Source organism: Malus domestica, chromosome 17, assembly GCF_042453785.1.
Source record: "Malus domestica chromosome 17, GDT2T_hap1".
Taxonomy (NCBI): domain Eukaryota; kingdom Viridiplantae; phylum Streptophyta; class Magnoliopsida; order Rosales; family Rosaceae; genus Malus; species Malus domestica.
In genome coordinates, this window is record NC_091677.1 from 4,513,156 (window position 1) to 4,531,489 (window position 18,334).

At 38.3% G+C, this 18,334-nt stretch overlaps 2 protein-coding genes and 2 pseudogenes across 2 annotated transcripts; all 4 read right to left on the minus strand.

Moving 5' to 3' along the window:
• Positions 1 to 2,882: 2,882 nt before the first annotated feature.
• LOC114822636 (uncharacterized mitochondrial protein AtMg00810-like) lies at positions 2,883 to 3,332 on the minus strand. The gene has a single exon (XM_029097455.1). The coding sequence runs from the start codon at positions 3,330 to 3,332 to the stop codon at positions 2,883 to 2,885; it is 450 nt and encodes a 149-aa protein (XP_028953288.1).
• A 5,147-nt stretch (positions 3,333 to 8,479) lies between these two features.
• On the minus strand, positions 8,480 to 10,053 carry LOC108169239 (UDP-glycosyltransferase 83A1-like). The gene is made up of 2 exons (XM_017324131.3): positions 9,559 to 10,053; positions 8,480 to 9,474 (listed from the first exon to the last, which is right to left on the minus strand). The coding sequence occupies exons 1-2, from the start codon at positions 10,034 to 10,036 to the stop codon at positions 8,591 to 8,593; spliced, it is 1,362 nt and encodes a 453-aa protein (XP_017179620.2). The 5' UTR covers positions 10,037 to 10,053; the 3' UTR covers positions 8,480 to 8,590.
• Positions 10,054 to 10,476: 423 nt separating this feature from the next.
• LOC139193648 (UDP-glycosyltransferase 83A1-like) lies at positions 10,477 to 11,997 on the minus strand (annotated as a pseudogene).
• Positions 11,998 to 12,165: 168 nt separating this feature from the next.
• On the minus strand, positions 12,166 to 13,638 carry LOC103404628 (UDP-glycosyltransferase 83A1-like; annotated as a pseudogene).
• Between the last annotated feature and the right edge of the window lie 4,696 nt (positions 13,639 to 18,334).

Here is an 18,334-nt window from a genome sequence, read left to right on the forward strand (position 1 = left end):
TTTAACAACATGAAACTTAAACAATATTTTTAAAAACATTTAAGAGCGACCAGCAATAAAGCCACCCCATTGAGGTTGTTCCTCAGTTGGCTGACACACCATGGCCGCAGCTATGGCTGCTGCTCTGTTTTGTTTGTTGCGCCTTACTTGAACTTCTTCACCAGACTCTTCATCTTCTTGTCTCATTTGCGCCTATTTTGCTTCTCTTTTGGAATTGGATGAGGACCCCCAGTTGGAATATGAAGAGGATCCAAAGTTGGAATTCATTGCAAACTTGAATTGAAAGAGATTGAATTGAAATAGATTGAATTCAAAGTTATGTGAATTATATCCCAATATCCACCCTATTTATAGCAAAAAAAAATTCAAATCCAACGGCTAGCTGACGTCACTTAGCCGTTGGATTTGAATTTAAGTTGTAGTTTTTAAATAATAAATTATGTTTGGCCTTATGGCATTTTGGCCCTCGGTTTGAGACGGTTTTTTGTGACAGGGCTAAAATGAGCCCTCTAGCCCTTGATTGGAGACGGACGCAAATATGGCCCTGTACTGTTAATATCTTGGAGGATCTTGGAGAGCCAGAAGACTAAAACGAGTCATCTGACCAGCCATCGGTTGGAGATGGCCTTACAGTCATTGTAGAGGTACTACACTAGAAATTAAAGAAATGGGGATGGATGGGTGCATGTAGCAAATTTGAATGTGATAGATATTTCACATAATATCTCCATGAAATTGGCAGCAGTGCCCCTTGTGGCATGCAATGTTTGTGATGATAGTGGCAATTTTTTATTTCTCAGCACAGTCAAGAATCCCATGTGCAAAAGCCAAATTTGAGGATTCTTTGCCGGGGAAAAATTTCAAGGTGTGGCGGTCACACTAACATGAGAGACATTACTAGTTTATATATTATAATATGGATAGACGATTAAGTTGATATTTTCTAATTTCTTTTGGTTTGGTATAAAAAATCATATTACAGCAAGGAATTGAATTTTGGTGCAAAGGGTTGAACACACTGCCCTAGACAACTACTCTAATCCACATATCCTGAAATATAATATTATTAAATATAGGGATGTGATATAACATGACTAGATTGATTACCAGCATTAATGTACGATATTCACACGGAAGAATTTCATCATTGCCGGTTTGGATGCCGTGGTGCTCTATATTTGTTTAGGTGTGGCAGTTGTATTAATTACTACGTGATGTTACTAATTGGAGTACTATTATATGGGTGAACGGTAAAACTAATATATTGTGGATTTAGAGTACAAATTTGCTAAATAGATACACATGGTATAACACGTTAGACGACAGTAATGTCATCTTTGCCAGTTTGGATGTATCATGTAGTAAGTAAATCTGTATGTTACTTAACATTCTTTCTGCTATGTGTAATTATGTGTGTTAAGCTTGTAAAAGGAAACCATGTGAAAAAGCATGAGCAGAGGTCCACAGTAACTCAGCATGCTGTGTTGGTTTTGCTGGTAAGGGAAAAATTAAGAGTACCGTTGATTACTTTAGGATACGAAAGTGGGTACGATGTGTTTGTCAAGGCTCATGGTGGTGACCTTTCTGGTCAGGTGCAGGCGATATCCCTTGGCATTGCTCGAGCTTTGCTAAGGGTCAGCGAAGGCCATAGAAGACCTTTCAGAAAGGAAGCGCTGCTGACCAGAGACACCAGAGTAGTTGAAAGGAAGAAGCCTATGTTGAATTGTAATCTTGTCTTGGGCCAGGTCCAGCCCATGTTGAAAAGGCAAAACAAGATTCATCAATTGCTAGATAATTATAGCAAGAGCATGTCGGTTCATACATTGAAAATGCTAGAGAATTCTAGCACCAAAGTCGGTGCGTCATGCATGCATATTAATATAACAGACAATTCTAGCATTTTAGCATATTAAGTTGGCAAGTTTGTTTAATGGATTGTTATAGAAAACTCTAGAATAATTATAACTTGAGGTTAGGATGAAGAACAAAATTCCACCGACTTGGTAAGTCGGTAATGCTTGCCTATAAATATAGGTGAATGTGTTGTGATGTAACTAAGAGAGCAAGAAGTGAGAAAAAGAGTGAAGAAGTGTGTGAGTGTAAGTGTTTCCTCTTGTATTAGTTTGTGTAAGAATAAAAATTTTGTGTAATACTTTAAGTGTTCTTTCTTTCTCTTGTCTATCAATTCCGCTGCATTACATTCTTCTTTGTGAGATAAACATCTTCAAAGTAGTGAAGTCTTTTTAAGCCCCAACAACTTGGTCTCAAGAAAGCTCGCAAAGCCCCTGAATTTTCAAAGCGTTAGACTCGTCTTTCCTTTTCTATGCTGTGGACATCGCAAGCCATACAAAGATCTCGGCTTCCATTGTAGATTAAGTGGCTTTTGTAGTGAAATCTTTTTGTGCACTATATGAACATGTTTTCATTTGGAAATGTGAATGTAGATTGAAAGCAAGGAATTTGGATTTGGTAACTTAATTTGTTACTTCCTATTGATTTTCAAGGATTGTTTATATCTTTCATGAATGCATTACAATTGTTTAGCCGTATATAAACTGGTGAGAAGCCAAGGGTTTGGTGAAAATGTTGGCCAATTGATCACAGCTTCTGGTATAATGGGTCTGAATCATTTTTGACTGGACTTGTTCCCGAACATAATGGCAGTCAACTTCAATATGTTTCGTCCTCTCGTGAAACACTAGGTTTGATGTTATATGCATTGCTGCCTGATTGTCACAAAATAAAGACATGGGGAGAGTTGTAAACACTCCTAAGTCGCTCAGAAGACCCTTTAGCCATATCAGCTCACACGCAGTGGAGGCCATTGCATGATACTCGGCTTCAGCACTTGAGCGTGCGATGACATTTTGTTTTTTGCTCTTCTATTTGACCAAATTTCCACCAACAAATGTACAGTAACCTGTTGTGGACTTACGGTCAATTGCGTTTCCCGTCCAATCAGCGTCGCAATATCCCATGAGTTGTGTGTTTTCATTCTTCTTCATGATGATGCCACGACCCATAGACCCTTTTAAGTAGCGTAATATCCGCTTAACAAGGTTCAAATGCTCAATTGTGGGAGAGTGCATGACTTGGCTTATGACACTTACGGAATATGTGATGTCAGGTCTGGTGATTGTTAGGTAGATCAACTTACCAACAAGCCTCTGATAATGGCGTATATCAGTGAGTGGGGTGCCTTCCAAGCTAGGTTTGAGCTTGCTATCCAGAGGAGTAATTGTAGGTTTGGCATCTCTCATGTTAACTTCCTTGAGCAAATCCAGGATATACTTTCTTTGATTTAGAAATAGTCCATTGTGAGAAGTTGCCATCTATATGCCAAGGAAATACTTCAATACCCCAAGGTCTTTAATTGCAAACCTTTGTCTGAGTGACTGTTTGAGTTTGAAGATCTTTTCAGCATTATCTCCTGCAATTATTAAGTCATCGACATAGATCAAGACAACCAATTTGTCCACAGCTCCAGTGCAAACAAATAATGAGGAATCGACATTGCTTCTTTTGAAACCAACATTTGTGAGAACTGAGCTTAGCTTGCCATACCAAGCTCGGGGGGATTGTTTCAATCCACAAATTGATTTATGCAATTTGCACACTGAATCATGCTCATTGCTTTGAGGGTGCCCTGGTGGCAATTTCATATAGACTTCTTCTTCGAGATCACCATGTAAGAATGCATTCTTCACGTCCATTTGGTACATGGACCATCCTTTATTGACAGCCACAGACAATAGAACCCTAACTGAGTTCATTTTCGCAACAGGGGCAAACGTTTCTTTGTAATCTACATCGAAAGTTTGAGTGAATCCCCTAGCCACCAACCTTGCTTTATGTCTCTCAATTGAGCCATCTGAATTGAATTTGATCTTATAAATCCATTTACAACCCACAGCCCTTTTTCCTTTTGGAAGTGTGGTTATACTCCATGTTTTGTGTTGATCTAGAGCTTTAAGTTCTTCTTGCATTGCTTCTTTCCACACTTCTTTGTTGTTAGCCTCATGGAAATTCTGAGGCTCACTACAACTTGCAATGTTACTTAAGAATGCAGCATGAGAGTGAGTCACCTTTTGGTAGGACACATAATTGGAGATTGGATGTTTGGGTTTGTAGGTGACGAAGTCTTGAAACCTTGGGGGAGGTTGTCTTTCACGCATTGGATTGCTTCGTGGGGCTGTTGTGTGAGTTGTCTCACACTCGTTCACATCTTGAGCCACACTGTGAGGATCATCTTGATTGTCACCATCTTCATGTGTTGTACCATCAGAGTGAGGGCCTTCATTGCCACTTTTAGTGAGGGATGACTCAGTGTTGACATGGCTGAGAACTCTATTTGTTGAAGCATCAAGGTCGATTCTTAGTAGAGGAAACACCTCCAACATACACTCTCCTTGACTTGTAGTTTCAAGTGACTTGCTGTAAAAAGGGTCAGTCTCATGGAATCGAACATCTTTAAACACAATCAATTTCCTCAATTGGGTATTATAACACTTATATCCCTTTTGTGTTGAAGAATAGCCAAGGAAAATGCATTTAACAGCTTGAGGGTCCAATTTACCTCGATGATGAGGTTGAATATGTACAAAGCAAATACAGTCAAAGACTCTAAGGTGTGAAAGATCGATTTTCCTACCTTTCATGACCTCAAGGGATGATTTAAACTCCAAGACTCTGCTAGGTAACCTATTTATGATAAAGGTAGCTGCCATGACTCATTGGGACCAAAATTTCTTTGGTACATTCATTTGTAGCATTAGTGCTCTAGTTTTTTCAAGTAAGTCACAATTTTTCCTTTCGGCTATGCCATTTTGTTGAGGTGTGCCAACACAACTTGTTTGATGCATGATACCATGAGTGCTCAAATATTGTGTCATGATATGAGATGTGTATTCGGTGCCATTGTCAGACCTTAAAGTTTGAATTTGAGAAGTGAAATGGTTTTTAACAAGATTATGAAAATCCTTAAAAGCTTCTATAACTTCATTCTTAGACTTTAGGAGGTACAATCATGTGGCTCTAGAGAAATCATCAACAAATATCACAAAATACTTATAACCATCAAAAGATTCTAAAGTTGGTCCCCATACATCCAAATGGACAAGTTCAAAACACTTACTAGCCCTGGATAAGGAAGAGTTAAAAGGTAATCTAGTGGCCTTAGACAAGTGACATGTTTCACATGAAATTACATCCTTCCCTAAGTTTGGAAATAAAGTTGACAAAATGGGTGGAGAAGGATGAGCTAAACGTTGATGCCACAATTGGTTATCTTGGATAGAGTAGGACTTGGCTTGAAACCCTCTGGGATTACTCTTCGATATGTAATAGAGACCATCTAGATAAAACCCTTCACCAATCGTCTTCTTGGTTGCACATTCCTGAAAAACAACATTGTGAGGGGATAATATGGCTAAGCAATTTAAGGTATTTGTGATTTTCCCACAGATAGGAGTTGAAATGGAAAGGAATGAACATATAAGGCCACCGACTCAATTTCATCAGATATTAAGTTGATTTTTCCCTTTCCTAAAACCTTTGCATTTTCACCATTTGCAATTGAAACTTGGGAAGGATTTAATAATTTTTCAAACTTATGAAACTTAGACACATGGTTGGTCATTTGGTCTGTGGCACCCGAATTTACAACCCAAAAATCATGCAACATATTTATATTAAGAGCAGTTTTGAAAGCTTTCATGATACCTTGCATGTCTTCTTAAGGTACATGTTTCGTGTCGGCTAAGAAACCAGCAAACTTGCCTAGCAAAGCTGTTGGGTTTCCGTCTTCAACGTTGTCTATTCGGTCACTTCCAGTCTCTCATTTCTTTCTTTGAAGATACAATGCAAACTCATTCATGAGTGCAGCTGGATTAGCTGTGAAGTTCTTAACTGTGTCAGACACATGTGAAGAGGAGGCAGACGCATGATTTGCTCGATGTACAGTACGGTTCACTCTCTGTGAAACCTTGTTGTCCTTCTTGAAATCAGGCTTTAATTCTGGATGTAAAATCCAACATGTCTCTTTAACATGGCCCGTATAGTTGCAGTGTTGGCACTTCAAGTTTGGATGCTTCACTTTGTACTTCTTCTCGTTGATTAGGTAGGCCTTTTCTTTAGATACATTGGCCTTTGTACCAATGTTCATGACCTTCCTCCTTACTTCCTCACATTGAATTGTTGCACAAATACTGGTGAAGGAAGGAAGTTCAGTGTTCATGAGTATGTGGCTTCGTAGGTCTTCATATTCTGAGTCGAGACTGGACAGAAGTTGAAATATCTTGTCTTCTTCTGCTTTCGTCCGTAACAAACCAGCATTAGTGGTATGAGGGCGATATATTTCCAACTCATTCCACATGCTTTTCATGCTACCTAAAAGTTGTACAAAGGGTTTACCTTCTTGTTACAGGTTGGAGATGTCCTTCTTTAATTGGAAAACCTATGCAGCATTGTTCTGACTGCCATACATTTCCTTGACAGTCTCCCATAGCTGGAGTGAAGATTCAGAGTAACTGAATATTTCAGCTAGTTTATGTTCCATGGAATTCAGGAGCCATGACATAACCAGCTGATCCTTGCTAAGCGGATTCATAAGCTGGTGAGGAAGCATCAGGAACTTCGATGCTTCCATTTATGAATCCTAACTTGGACCTTCCACCTAAGGCAAACGATACAGCCCTTGACCAAGGCAAATAATTAAACCCATTCAACAAGACTGAGCTTAATCTTTGATTTGGGTTGATATCCACCTCAGGCATATTCACGGAGGAAAAAACCAGTGACCTTTCAGCATCCGACCCAAGAGGATTGTCTTCAGCCATTTTGAAGATTGAACCCGTTCAGATGGTAGTAAAGCAGAAGCATGTTATTTTTCCTGCTCTGATACCATATTGATTTTCAAGGATTGTTTATATCTTTCATGAATGCATTACAATTGTTTAGCCGTATATAAGGAGATGAACTCTCCTTGAGTTATGCCACAATCGGTGGACTCCTAAGAAAAGAGAACAAATGATTAGAGACACACTTGAGTGGTTGCTTTACCCCTAACCCTACACACTTGAGTAGATGCTTTAACCTACTTAAAGAGAACAAATGATTAACCACTTAGGAGACACACTTGAGTGGTTGCTTTACCCCTAACCCTACACACTTGAGTAGATGCTTTAACCCTACTTCCAATACTTCCCATAACTTGATTGCTAGACATATTTTTGTTTCTAGTGTTATATCATATGATCCTAGAGTTTTCGGGCATAAATTCAAGTACCGGGCAGAATGCAGCTTGCTCGCTAGATTGCCTTTTTCTCAACAATTCCGGCAAATACTCTGATCAGCAAGAACACAAGTGAATTGATCCATCGAGTTATTCGGCCATAACATGCACGATTTTTTCAGATAATCTCGTTACCACGTAAGACTTGTTATTACTTCTTTAGTTAATAGTAGATTATCACTAATTTTAGCTATAGAAAATGCTCTATATCCCAAAATTTTCTTTTCCAAACCTAGGCGTCAAGTGACATGCATGACCCTGCATCATTGCATAAAAAGTACAATAACTTTGTAGGCTCCAAGGATAACAAAATTGAAACCAAAATTTATGCTGGTTTTCCAAGCGAGATGAAGGTCGCTTGAAGTTCAAGGGCTTTTACAAGAGAGGAGCGAATGACGAGACATTTAGGGTTATGGACCAGCCCTAAAAATGGAGAGAATATCAGATACAAAAGGTGAGGGGCACGAGTCAGAGGTTGAGATATACTATTGAGGTTAAAAAGACCTTTATATGTAAAATCGGGCGAAACACGTGATTTATACGGTCGTATTGGAAGCTTTTGCCCATATTTTAGATTAGTTTCTTATAGATTTTGTATCTTATTTTTGGACCTATTTTGGTTTGTTTTGGATCTAATGCTGCATCCTTTTTTGGTACGTTTTCTATAAACCCTAAAACCCTATAATATATGTTATTTTCTTCTGTCAACCTAAAAACATAAGGATTTTTAGCAAAATGGTATTTGAAATTGTTATAAATTCTCACTTTAGTCCCTAATCTTTAAAATCGATAGAAGTAGTTCTAAGATTGTCTACCAACAAATCAATCACTTTAGTCATGTGAAAAATCTCCGTTAAATTGAAGAAACCATCAATTCAAATAGAGTTTCTAAAACTATAAAGTATCTTTAGTCAAATTTCATTACCTATGTGAAACTATAAATAGAAGGAACTTTAGGATCCTTTACTGTAGGTTTTGTATTCATGGGCATTGGTCTTGTTGATGCTTTCGGGCAAACGACAATGGGTTGGAATGGTATACGAAGTCAACAGATATTACTGTGAACATAAAATATTATGGCTGCACAAAGTTGAAGGTAGTTCTAGGTCTGGCCGCCCAAAACATCACGCCGTTGTTTTATATTCTTGTTTTGGTACTGTTGGAAAACTTTATTTAATGAACACAAGATTTTGGATTACCGTTTACATTGGTCTCAATTGAATCCATGGCTACATTTTCTTTCCTGCCTACTTCCTTTCGTTTATTTCGAAGAAAACGAAGATCGATGGGCGTCTCGTCTTAAGACTTCATCCATTCAATAAAGTTCTTGAAGGTCTCGTACGATTGTCCGCCTTCTTTGATGTTGTTCATGGCCACTTCCTTCAGTTTCGAAGCTCTCGCTGTGAAGTTTTCATCACTGAGAAGTTGCTCCACCTTGGTCTTGATTTCTCCTTCCGTGATGATCCCGCTTTCATTCTTATCGAATCTCAGTCCCACCTTCCAAATATCACAAATGTAGCTCTCGTTGAGCAACTGGTCAGCAAAGTACGGCCAGCACAAGAAAGGAAGCCCACTGCTTAGGCCTTCCAGGGTAGAGTTCCAACCGCAGTGGCTTATGAAGCAAGCAATCGAAGGATGACTGAGAACCTTTTGTTGAGGTGCCCAACCGACCATCAGACCGCGAGAGCCTACTCGCTCTTGATATCCTTCCGGGTAGGGATCACTTGTACCATCAGTGGTATCCGGCCTCACAACCCACAGAAATGGCCTCCCTGACAAATCAAGAGCCAGCGCAAGCTCTTGGAATTGTGTTTGATCAAAAACCGTGAAGCTGCCAAATGCAACATAGATCACTGATCTGGGTTTCTGTTGATCCAGCCAACCTAAGCAAGTGGAGTCTTGTGGCCAGAAGTTTCCTTCTGAGTTCTCGAGCCGGCTGCTTGCCAAAAGCGGGCCTATTGGTAAAATCTCGGGTGCTAGGGTGAACGCTGCTGGTTCCAGATCATATGCCGAGTTGCAAACAAGCCAGTCTGCCGCTTTCACAGACTTATTGTTTCTTACTATAACTTGAAAGACGATTTTCTGAGTGGCTATTGTATGAAAGCATGTCCACAGCAAGTCTGCAGTTTTCATTTTGGGAAGATTTTTTGCCAATTCAATTTCTTGGCTTTTCAACGGAGTTCCTGCCATAAATGAATCATAACAAAAATATAATTAGTGAATTAGATCAAAATATTTCTTTGTTAATCAAATTATTCTTACGGTACCATCATTATCGTCGATGATTCCTTCATGAATCAACTTTGGAATATTGAAACTCAATGCCAAAGCTGCAGCTGATGCGGGCCAAAAGGCAACCCGCCGGATTTTCATTTTCGCTGCCACATCCAGAGCCCACCCGGAACTCTCATCGGCAAGGACACAAGTGACCTTGTCACTTTCTTCTTCATTGATCTTCTCTATCAACTCCTCCAACTTCCCCGGCATGACTCGTTGCATTCCTTCACACAACAGGCCTAGGTCATTCCTGTCCTCCCCGGGTTCTAAGCCATCTGGAAGTGAAACTAGATGAATACGATCTCCTACATGAGTTTGGCCAGCCAGGGCGATGCGTTTGTGATTGAACTCTGTGTTCACAAATGTGACTTTGAAGCCATGACTGACTAAGCATTGTGACAACTCCATCAAGGGAAGCACATGGCCTTGTGCCGGAAAAGGAACAGCTATTATATGTAAGTCGCTCATTTTTGTTCTTGATCTTTCCTTTTCCGCTATGAGATGTTTTCAAATGTAGCTTCTCTATCGTATCATATATAGAAGAAGCCCGAAGCATCGGTTTAGGATTCATTGGGGAATCCACCATTTTGTCTCTTTGATTTAGGGTTCATTCCGGTTACATTTACCCCTTTTACACGTGATTTTGTTCCTTTCTTTGGTTTATTAGGATGTTGTTTTGCTGATACATTCAATGAACGGCCTTAGTTTCATCAATCTATTGTTTTATATTTTTGTTCTATAACTGATGGAACTAGGTTTCATTTTCTTTTTCTGGACGCACTGAAAGATTTAAACACATAAACTCGGTTTTAATTTGGTTTCTTTTTTTTCTAGTTTACACCAGCTTGATCTCAACTCCTTCCAAGAAGTAATCCAAGTTTGAAAACAATGCTCGAAGAAGTCACCTATCATTTCATCCAATCGACAAAACTATTGAAACTTTGGTTTGAGCCGCCACCTTCTTCGACACTATCCATAACCTTTTTTCTTCATATCCAAAGTCCTTGCTCTTATTCCCTCATCCTCTATCAGTTGCCCCACCTTGTTTGCAATTTCTCTGCGTGTAATGCCTCCACTTTCATCGCATTCGAACCCCAAGCCAACCTTTGAATCGTCTCAAATGTAGGTTTGGTTTAAAAACTGGTCAAGCAAAGTATAGCCAGCATAAGAAAGGCACCCCATGATTTACAGCTTCCGTGGTGGAATTCCAACCACAATTACTCAAGAAACTCGCAATGGACAGATGAGACAACTGTCTGCTGTGGAGCCCAAGCTACTATCCGCCCTCGATCAACAACAGTATCAAGAAATTGTTCTGGCTAGGGTTCATTTTCTGTGTGTGTATCAGCTCTCACCACCCACAGAAAAGGCCTATCGGAGAGTTCAAGCCCCTGGCACAATTCTTCGAACTGTTTTCGATAAAAAAAACTGCATTACTACCAAAAGCAACAAATATGACTGATTGTGGAGATTGTTGGTCAAGCCAATTCAAACATGAGTCATCCGGCGAGATGTTTCTGGCAGAGTTTTCGAGTCGGTTGCTTGCCAAAAGTGGACCTATTGGTAGAATCTGAGGAGAAATGGCAAATGCCGCCTGCTCAAGGTCGTAGGTTGAGATGCAAATTAACCAGTCTGCTAATTTTGTTGATTGGTTGTTTCTAACCATAAAAGAGGTCGCACTTGGTGCGATGGCAAGTGCCTTCGCCCATGAGCGGTAGGTCTCGGGTTCGAGACTTGGGAGCAGCCTCTTCATAAATGGGGGTAAGGCTAGCCGACATTCACCTCTCCCAGACCCTGCGTAAAGCGGGAGCCTTGTGCACTGGGTACGACCTTTGGTTGTTTCTAACCATAAGTTGAAACACATTCTTCTGCAGAGTGTTACTGCCACGGCATGCCCACACAAAAGCTGATGTGTTCATGCCAGGCATTTCTGGTGATAATTTAATTACTTTTCTTTGTGGGAGTTCCCTGCAAATACAATTCACTATTGAAGGTTTCAAAACAAGCGATATTATACTTTACACTAATCTAAACTACAGTGAGGGGGATCCGAACTGAGGTGCATAGAGAGAGCACAGCGCATCCGCTCTAGCCAATGTGGCTACGCCCACTTCTACTAGTCATAATTGAAGTTGGTCTCGGTAAAGAGCTTTCACTTGTTTGCTACATTTAAAGATATATTTTGTGCAGACGTGGAAGAGCGGATGTGCTATTGCTATGCATCGGAGTTTGAATCCCTTCTCTGTCGTTTGGATTAGTTTAAAGTAGAACATATCGTCATTTTAAAAGAAAAAGAAAGATATAAAGTATGGTTCATCAAATTTCATTAGCTACAGAATACCATATATAGGTGCTTTAGGATCCTTTACTGTAGGTTTTGTATTCATGGGCATTGGTCTAGTTGATGCTTTCGGGTAAACGAGTTTCATCACTCCTATATTCTTGTTTTGGTAAACACATTGGTCTCAGTTGAATCAATCAACTGACATGTTGATCTTATATTATTAACTCTCGAACCAGATGCATTGCTACATTTTCTTTGCGGCCTAGTTCCTCTTGTTTATTCCGAAGAAAACGAGGATCGATGGGCGTCTCGTCTAAGACTTCATCCATTTAATAAAGTTCTTGAAGATCTTGGACGATTGGCCGCCTTCTTTGATATTGTTCATGGCCATTTCCTTCAGTTTCGAAGCTCTCACTTTGAAGTTTTCATCACTGAGTAGTTGCTCCATCTTGTTCTTGATTTCTCCTTTTGTGATGATCCCGCTTTCATTCTTATCGAATCTCAATCCCACCTTCCAAATATCGCAAATGTAGCTCTCGTTGAGCAACTGGTCATCAAAGTACGGCCAGCACAAGAAAGGAAGCCCATTGCTTAGGCCTTCCAGGGTAGAGTTCCAACCGCACTGACTTAAGAAGCAAGCAATCGAAGGATGACTGAGAACCTTTTGTTGAGGTGCCCAACCGACCATCAGACCGCGAGAGCCTGCTCGCTCTTGATATCCTTCCGGGTTAGGATCACATGTACCATCAGTGGTATCCGGCCTCACAACCCACAGAAATGGCCTCCCTGACAACTCAAGAGCCAAAGCAAGCTCTTGGAATTGTCCTTGATCAAAAACTGTGAAGCTGCCAAATGCAACATAGATCACTGATCTGTGTTTCTATTGATCCAGCCACTCTAAGCAAGTTGAGGCTTGTGGCCAGAAGTTTCCTTCTGAGTTCTCCAGCCGGTTGCTTGCCAAAATTGGGCCTATTGGTAAAATCTCGGGTGCTAGGGTGAATGCTGCTGGTTGAAGATCATACGCCGAGTTGCAAACAAGCCAGTCTACCGCTTCCACAAACACATTGTTTCTTACTACAACTTGAAAGGCGATTTTCTGAGTGGCTAGTGTATGAAAGCATGTCCACAGCAAGTCTGCAGTTTTCATTTCGGGCAGATTTTTTGCCAACTCAATTTCTTGGCTTTTCAACCGAGTTCCTGCCATTTGTGAATCATAACAAAAATATAATTAGTGAATTGGATCAAAATATTTATTTGTTAATCTAACTAGTCTTATGGTACCTTCATCGTTGATGATTCCTTCATGAATCAACTTTGGAATATTGAAACTCAATGCCAAAGCTGCAGCTGATGCAGGCAAAAGGGCAACCCGGGGGATTTTCATTTTCACTGCCACGTCCAGAGCCCACCCGGAACTCTCATCAGCAAGGACGCAAGTGACCTTGTCACTTCCTTCTTCATTGATTTTCTCTATTAGCTCCTCCAACTTTCCCGGCCTGACTCATTGCATAGCTTCACAAACCAGGGCTAGGTCATTCCTGTCCTCCCCGGGTTCTAAGCCATCTGGAAGCGAAACTAGACGAATACAATCTCCTACATGAGTTTTTCCAGCCAAGGCGTTCACGATGCGTTTGTGGTTGAACTCTGTGTTCACAAATGTGACCTTGAAGCCATGATTGACTAAGCATTGTGACAACTCCATCAAGGGAAGCACATGGCCTTGTGCCGGATAAGGAACAGCTATTATGTGTAGGTTGCTCATTTTTGTTCTTGATCTTTCCTTTTTCCGCTATAAGATGTTTTCGAATGTTGCTTCTGAATCTTATCATACATAGAAGAATCCGGAGCATCAGTTTGGATTCATTGGGGAATCCACCATTTTGTCTTTTTGATTTAGAGTCATTCCGGATGCATTTATCCGTTTTACACATGATATTTCTTTCTTTGGTTTATTACGATGTTGTTTTGCGGATACATTCAGCGAACGGCTTCAGTTTCATCTATCTATTGTTTTAATTTATACTCTTGTTCTATAGCCGATGCAACTGGGTTTCATTTTTTTTTCCTGGAAGCACTGAAAGATTTAAACACGTAAACTCAGTTTTAATTTGGTATCTGTTTTTGTAGTTTACACCAGCTTGATCTCAACTCCTTCCAAGAAATAATCCGAGTTTGAAGCAATGCGAAGTCTGTAAGATTGTGAATGACAATGAATGTTGTATTGGATCATTTTGTTGTAAGCCACTTGTCTATCAAGTTGTTAGCAACCAAAGTGATCTGATAGTCCTAACATAATAAGGATTATGGAGTCTTATCCCTTACAATTAACCTAGAGGAAATCTGATAGATTTTATTATGAAGATGTAGAATCATGGTGGGACTTAAACACTGAGAGGGTCAATCTTCACAGCCAATGATAGGTCGGCTGTGTTAAAAACCCTAACGATATAAATACCATGGTTAAGTCCCTATTTCCATACGCTTGTACTCTCAATCACGCCAAACCCTATTCATGGTAGAGAGACATTTTGAAGTACTGAAAGTAGAAGACAACCTGTGAACTCAAGCCACCATGTCTCCAATTGGTACAGGTTAGTGTCATTCATCTCCTTCTTGTCATTATCATGATGCATGTTAAATTGTGATCCTAGAACCATGTTGTATTTGTCCACCTTACATGTGGTATCAGAGCCAAACAATATGACTAGAATCCAATTCAAATAACTGCATCGTTATGGATAATTCAAATCATCCCATTTTGCTTCCGCTGTTCTTATTCTTTCATGACTCAATATAGTTTTATGTATGATGACCGTGTGCTGCGATGTTATTCATCATAAAGAAGAATATATTATGGCTAATAAGTTTGGTGCAGAAACTTTATATACGGTGCAGGGTGTAGATAATACAATCTGCAGGAGTTCAATTGAAATCCCAACATCGTTTGATATTAAGTGGAACACCAATCCAGAATAACGTCATGGATTTGTGGTCCCTTTTGGTTGAAAATTACACTTTCGGTGAAGCAATTGAAACGAAATGTTTTATTAGTCAATTATGATTTGATAAATTTATAACTGGTTTCTGATTCATAACTGGAGAAGGCATAAAGAATTTTCTCCCTGACATGTTTTCTTGACTGTGTTCTCTTCCACGAGCTCGACTGTGATAGCTAATTTCAAATTTCTAAGTGAGCCACCATCCAGTTATTATTGATCGAGCCGTTATTCGGGTTTTGCTTCCCCGCACATCATCAAAACCCAGTTGAGAATTACTCCCTGCTAGGAGATAAATTGGGGTTTGTCTTCTTGCTTCTGCTCATTTTCCATAAATACATTAACTCTATGTTGCAAACAAGGATTGCCGCATGACTTTGCATTTTGACTATATATATTGTCTTAAGACTGCATGATTGAATAAATCTGGTTGAAGGAACCTTTTACAATAGGCCTTTCGTATTTTAATTTCAAGTAATACCATATAATTTGGGTGAGCCATTGTGATCCTGAGGAGCTTGAGCTATATATCAATCCTGTTCACAAGTAAGTTTTCTGGGCCTTTAATTCCTAATGCCTAGAATGAGCTTTCGATGATTTTCTCCAATTACATTTAATTTCGTTTATTCCAGTTCGCTGCATAATTTTTGAGTAATGGAGTACAAGAATAATGGTATGGCCACTTAGGCGTATTAGTTGATCGGTTGAACTAATTTGAATATAAATGCTTGCTATGTTTTTCACATTGTTTTTGCAAACTGACTTTCCCATACATGTTAATTAAGTTGATGTTTACGCTTCCCCCTATCGTTATGCCTGTAAACACCCCTCTTCAGAAATCAGAATTTGTTTGATTTCAGTTCATGTTTGCAAAGTTTGTCCTTTGTGACCTTCATCTTCAAACATAAAATTGCGTTAGATGAGACTTTGTTTTTTGAGAAATTTCTCAAATACACACAATTGAGATTTTGGAGAATTTCTTCAACGACATCGTTTGCAAGTAAGTCTTTTGCATTCTCTTGTTTGCTATAGGTACATGTTTGGTATGACTGATTACCTATGACAAATTATGAATACTTATGACATGATTCACGTCAACTGTGATACTAATACTATGTTGATTATCGTATAACGTCTTGCTTGCGGTTTAGTGGATTCAACTTAAGTTTAATGTGTTTTGCTATATTTTGAGTGAGAAATCAATAAAAGTATTTATAAGTCAAAAATAGGATATGTTGAAAGGCAAGAAACTCACATGAAAAGGAAAACCATTCATGTCACTAACCTAGGCCTGATAAACGTCCTATTTTTATAGAGACTTTCGTAACTCCAAACCTTATGTAATTGTTTTCTTGTAGTTCAGAATAGATTGTATATACTGCAATTTTTCACGTTTTGGGACATCAAATAAATTTATAGTAAAATGTTAAATGTGATACCACGCTGCTGGAATTCTGCAGAGAGTAAATTGTACAAATGGTCCCTCAACTTTAATCAAATTGGAGCAATGGTCCCTCAACTAAAAATCCATTACCATTGGTCCCTCAACTTTTCAAAATGTGTAGCTATAGTCATTTTCATCAATTTTGTCAAAATTTTGTCAAAATAAGCTATGTTGGAATGACTATTTATATAATTATGGTCCCTTAACTCATCAAAGTGTATAATTATGGTTCTTTTCGTCAACTATGTCAAAAAATTTGTTAAAACGAGTTATATTGGAAGGACCATTGCTACAATTGGGTTAAAGTTAAAGGACCATTTCTCCACTTGAATTAAAGTTCAGGGACCAATGGTAATGAATTTTTAGTTGAGGGACCATAGCTGCACGTTTTGATAAGTTGAGGGACCAAAGGTAATGGATTTTTAGTTGAGGGACCATTGCTCCAATTTGATTAAAGTTGAGGGACCATTTGTACAATTTACTCTTCTGCAGACTTCAGCAGCAAAGTCTGTTTGTGATATTATTTTGATATACTTATGCAACTCCTAAATTCATGAAATTTTATTATGATATACATTGAGATGTTTATTTTAAATCTAGAAATTTTCACTAGCAGTGGTCTGAAAATAAATTATTGATGAAGTTTTAATCTCGGGAATGTATTGCAGAATTTAAGCGGTTTCTATAGCACATTCCATTTTGATTTTATTTTTAGCCCACTTGTAGAATCGAACAAATTATGAAATTTTGGGTGACAGTAAATTTATATATCTACTTCATTTCTGGAAATTATCATATACATTGGATGAAAATTAATTTTTAAGTGAATTTTAATCTTAGGTATGTATTGCATATTTTATGTAGTTTCTGCAGCACATCGCTTTTCGAATTCACTTTTTGGGTCATTTGTAAAGATTTAAAATCATGAAATTTTGTGAAATAGTATCTATATGTGTCTAATTCATACCTGAAAATTTTCATGACAATCTAACGAGAATTGATTTTGAGTGAATTTGCAAACTAAAGTAGTACTGCTGAATTTTGGTACTTCAAAACTAGTTTTGTTATGTGATATTGTTTCACTGATTTGTGCACATCTATTGGTACCGATTATTATACAAGGTTATGGTTCCAATATGTCCTTATTTTATGCAAATTCTCAATACTAATGAATTTTATAGACAACACTGATTAAATTTTGATTTAAAGATGTATTGGTTTGTTTTGTTTAAACCAATGTTTTGTTTGGTCATCAATTCTGATTATGATGATAATTGTCTTTTGAGAGAAAATTGGAAAGTGGCATCAGTTTACTAATTGATCATTTGGGTCCCTATCAAATAATTGAATAACCATGTTTCCTCTTTCGAGAACTCTATTGTTCAATGTCAAACAACGACATACTTTTTGTGTCTGATTGAATCTTTTGAGAATCATTGACTATCCAACAAAATGGTTATTTAATACTGTTCTAAAAAATTATTTTGAAAAATCATAATTCTAATTTATATGGTGAATACTTTTGTCCCAATGGGAATTTCAAGAAATCACTCACCAATTATAAATTAGTATTATAGCAAATCATAAAATACTTTTAACATATGTTCATCTGGCCAAAGCTGTTGAAGCTATATGTATTTTGTGTATTTTATGTTTTGGCTAGCTATGCAGGTATTTTCTTTGCATGATTAGTTTCTGCCCAAAGGTGCAACAATCATGCAATTTGCGTTTGGTTTGATTCTCCATAACTCGACTACTTCCATGATGAATCTTGCAAAATCGAGAATGAGTAGGTAAATTTACCAATCCTTTGTCTTAATTTTCTTTGAGTTCTAAATTGGATTAAAATTATTGTTGAAAAATTGATGTTATTGAGATATCTAAGTGTTTATTTTAATCGACTTTGTTTTAGAATTAAAACATAAATTTTGAGTTTGAATTCTCTTATTAGGTTTCATTTTTAATTGATGACCTAATCTTTAACACATATGCTCATACACTAAAATAAAATAAAATTTGTAGTCATTGCATAAGTTTTTTTT